Below are 4,499 nucleotides of genomic sequence, written 5' to 3' on the forward strand. Positions count from 1 at the left end.
TGGAGACAGAGTCTTGCTGTGTTGCCCAGGATGGAGTGCAGTGGCGCCATCTTGGCTCACTGCAACCTCCACCTCCTGGATTCAAGCAATTCTCTTGCCTCAGCCTCCCAAGTATCTGGGATTACAGGCACGCGCCACCACGCCTGGCTAATATTTTGGTATTTTTAGCGGAGACTGGGTTTCACCATGTTGGCCAGGTTGGTCTCGAACTCCTGACCTCAAGTGATCTACCTGCCTTGGCCTTCCAAAGTGCTGGGAATACAGGCGTGAGCCACTGTACCCAGCCAGAAAAAGAAAGTTTAATGACATTCCATTTTTTTGAGATGTGTGAAGCCGCACAAGAAAAAAAATTTCTGGAAGTAGATATACAAAGTGTTAGTAAGAAGCACAGTCCTTCCTAATTATAAACCACAATGCATCTAGCAAATGAAACATTGCCTGCAATTTCCTGTAAGGTCAGTGTCACAAATGCTTTGGAAGCATTTATTTGTCTCAATTCTGCAAAAGGAAGCTAATATAATATTTAACTACTGCAGAGGGCATCTGCTTGGATAAAATCTGTCTAGGAAGGGAAGAAGGCTACAGTTATTCTGTGGAGGAGGAAACTCATGGGGCTGTTTGGAAGTTCTGCAGTCATGAATGACAGATTATGTTATTGAAGATCAAGTTGTCCTCTCTACATCAACTTGGGTTTGGTTGCAAAACATAGCAGCCTCCAAACACAGCTGGTTGTTTCACCTTGGAGACCAGGAACTGTGTGGCTGCCATGGAGGGAGGGTCTGAAGCCTGTGTTGCAGTGAGTCAGGTTACACCTGATGCTTATTCAATCCTTGGCAATGATGCAGTGCATAAAAAGGTTTCCTATAATGTTGTTCTTCTCCCAAGGCTGGAATGACTCCCCAAATGCAGAAAGCAAAAGGCATGTGGGGCTGGCCAGAAAAAAACAGGATCTCAGAGCTTTGTGAGAACTGTTATTAAAGTTTAAGTATCATCACAGCTAGGGGTTCCTAAAGTAGATAGGAATACAGATGCAGTCAATCAATAGGTGTCTGTCGATTCCTAATGAGCTGACCCACTAGGAAAATCAGGTTAGGCTCCTGTGCATGTGTGGATACATCAAGGGCCCCATTCACTGCCAGAGGCCCTGGAGGGAGCTCTACCATTTCTTCAAACCTGTGTTTGGTAGATTAAAAACAGGATCTTATGGCAGTATCTTAAATTTCTATAGAAAACTACCTCCCGGGGCTAAGGCGAGAGGATCGCTTGAGTCCAGGAGTTTGAGACCAGCCTGGTCAACATAGTGAGACCCTATCTCTACAAAATTTTTTTTTAAATTAGCCGAGCATTGTGGTGCATGCCTGTAGTCCTGGCTACTGGAGAGGATGAGATGGGAGTATCGCTTGAGCCAGGAAGTTGAGGCTGCAGTGAGCCACTGCACTCCAGCTGGATGACAGAGTGAGACTCAGTCTAAAAAAAAAAAGAAGAAGAAGAAAAGAAAAAGAAAGAAAAAGAAGAAAAGCACCTCCTGGAATATGATGGGCTCAATAAATAATTTTTGAATGTGTGAATGAATGAATGTGAATAAGAGAGACAGCTTGTCATTGACTTACAAAACAGAGACCTCCACTTGTTGACAATACATGAGAAAACTTCAGGCTTCATTTCTCAGACCTTTATTCTTCTAAACAAGGTCCAGCCCTCTGTGTGTTATGCTCTGTTAAGCACAGAAGCCCTAAGTTCTTCTATAACTAATTTGGACCTGTGATTCCTTGGCTCTCACAATCCTCTCCCCTCTAAGAAGCAGGGTGAGCCCACAAGAAGCAATGGAGCAGGGCAGCGGCCGCTTGGAGGACTTCCCTGTCAATGTGTTTTCCGTCACTCCTTACACACCCAGCACGGCTGACATCCAGGTGTCCGATGATGACAAGGCGGGGGCCACCTTGCTCTTCTCAGGCATCTTTCTGGGACTGGTGGGGATCACATTCACTGTCATGGGCTGGATCAAATACCACGGTGTCTCCCACTTTGAATGGACCCAGCTCCTTGGGCCTATCCTGCTGTCGGTTGGGGTGACATTCATCCTGATTGCTGTGTGCAAGTTCAAAATGCTCTCCTGCCAGTTGTGCAAAGAAAGTGAGGAAAGGGTCCTGGACTCGGAACAGACACCAGGAGGACAATCATTTGTTTTCACTGGCATCAACCAACCCATCACCTTCCATGGGGCCACTGTGGTGCAGTACATCCCTCCTCCTTATGGTTCTCCAGAGCCTATGGGGATAAATACCAGCTACCTGCAGTCTGTGGTGAGCCCCTGCGGCCTCATATCCTCTGGAGCGGCAGCAGCCGCCATGCCGGGTCCTCCTCAATACTACACCATCTACCCTCAAGATAATGCTGCATTTGTGGTTGATGAGGGCTGCCCTTCTTTCATGGATGGTGGAAATGACAGGTATGGCATGTCTACTGGGGGAATGCTCTCCTTCTAGCCATCTCTGTTGATCTGTGGCTGTGTTTGGTCCATGAATAAGGTGTTGGGAGAATGTGAATCTCTGCTTAGCCTGTTGCCCACAATGGTAGCCTTGATTTGTGAGTGGTGCTTTGGACCATAATGTACCTGTGTTTTCTGCTCACATTTCAGGCCCAGTCCTGATGCAGAACAGCTAGAAGAGACACAGCTGGAAGAGGAGGCCTGTGCCTGCTTCTCTCCTCCCCCTTATGAAGAAATATACTCTCTCCCTCGCTAGAGACTATTCTGATACAATAATATAATGCTCAGCTCAGGGAGCAAGTGTTTCCATCATTGTTACCTGACAACCGTGGTGCTCTATGTTGTGACCTTCAGAAGTTACAGCAGCACAGCTCGGGCAGCCTGATAGAGATCATTCAACAAATAGAAAGGGGAAGTGGGAGGTGCAGGGTCTCAGATTGGTAAAAATTAGGCTGGGCTCGGGAAATTCTCCTCTGGAACAGTTTCAAATTTCCACGGGTAAGGAATCTCCCGTGTAAGGTTCAGGAGCAGGAATTTCACCTTTTCATCCACCACCTTTCCCCTTCCCTGTAGGAAGGCATTGGTGGCTCAATTTTAACTCCAGCAGCCAATGGAAAAATCACGACTTCTAAGACTTTTGGAGTTTCCAGAGGGAAGAGTCAGGTGGGAAGGAAGCAGGGAAGAGGAAGCAGGCTCAGCTGGAGATTTCCCAGTGGCAGTCCTCCAGCCCAAAGCAGACTCATTTATCCCAAACAACTTGGCTGCCATGTGGCTTCTCTGAGGATTCTGGGTGCCTTAAGGCTATAAAACAAAACAAAACAAAACCAGTAAACCAATGAAATAAAATAAAGCATGTCTTCTATTAGATAGTATTGGATAGTTGGCTAAATTATACAAAATAGACCATAATAGGATAAGGCTGTGAATAAATCCTTCCCTGATCACTGAGTCACAGTGATCCTTGGCTGCTGCTGTTCTCTTCTGCAAGGTTGAAGCTTGACGTGTGATGTACGTGGGTGGGCTCTTGGTCCACCCCAGGTTGGGGCCTGTGCCAGGCATGAACTCACTGGGCCCAGAGACTGACAGAATACAGGACTTCCCTAAGCATCCACAGGTTGGTGGAGTGAGACAGAGCAGAGCTGCCATGTCAACACATGGGCAATTATATGATAAAAACAATTCCTATGACTAAAAGAAACTCATCCTCTTCATTAAAAAACTTTGGTGCCCTTAATCTCTCTGAATTTGGCTGTGTAATAAGCAACTGAAACTGACTCACAGACTTCAGAAGAGACAGTTTAAAACCAGTAGGTTTTAAAAGAATATCTTTGCTTTGGGTTTCAAAGGCAAGGCCACTCAAGGTAAGGGTGGCACATCCCCCCGCCAAAAAAAAACACAGGATTTAGCAATCCTTTAAACAATGTTGATATCATGTTTGTATATGGAACGACTTTTGCTAACTCTGATCAGAAGTATCTAGCTTTCCAAGGATATGAGTGAAGTAAGCTTGGTATATTATTGTTGTCATTTATGTTATATCTTAGGGACAAAACCTTTTCCCACCCACTTTCATGTTTGATGATAGGTGACAGGTGAAAATGATTCCATTTACAGAAACTAGCTTTACATTCCACAGATTCCTGAGGCACTGGGCCCCTAGCCGAGGGTCATTGGGTTTGGAAAAGAAGTTTCATGACAAGGACCTGACTGAACATCACCAGTGGCATGCTGACCAGCAGATGACACTTCGGACCCCTCATGCCACCCTTACCTTGAGGGCCTCTCTCACCTTCTGCCCCCAACCCCCTGCCATCCTCACCCACCCCACAATTTCATGTTCATGGATTTGGGCAACAGTGAACATCAAAAGTAGCTCAAAAAAGAAAATGCTGTTAGGAAAGGGCATCCCATGTGCAGCTGGGGAGGGAGGGCAAGATGCCTGTAGTCAGATATGCAGGGAGGTGGCCTGGAGGGTTGGGGTGGTGGTTAGCTCCAGAAACCAACAGCTCCT

General features: G+C 46.3%; 1 protein-coding gene across 1 annotated transcript; it reads left to right on the plus strand.

Annotated features, from left to right (window-relative positions):
• The first annotated feature begins 1,518 nt into the window (after positions 1-1,518).
• On the plus strand, positions 1,519-3,722 carry TMEM174 (transmembrane protein 174). Its single transcript, XM_012462176.3, has 2 exons — positions 1,519-2,449; positions 2,639-3,722. The coding sequence occupies exons 1-2, from the start codon at positions 1,824-1,826 to the stop codon at positions 2,742-2,744; spliced, it is 732 nt and encodes a 243-aa protein (XP_012317599.1). The 5' UTR covers positions 1,519-1,823; the 3' UTR covers positions 2,745-3,722.
• Positions 3,723-4,499: the final 777 nt, after the last annotated feature.

This window comes from Aotus nancymaae, unplaced genomic scaffold (genome assembly GCF_030222135.1).
Source record: "Aotus nancymaae isolate 86718 unplaced genomic scaffold, 86718_ANA_hifiasm-v0.15.2.pri h1tg000014l, whole genome shotgun sequence".
Taxonomy (NCBI): Eukaryota; Metazoa; Chordata; class Mammalia; order Primates; family Aotidae; genus Aotus; species Aotus nancymaae.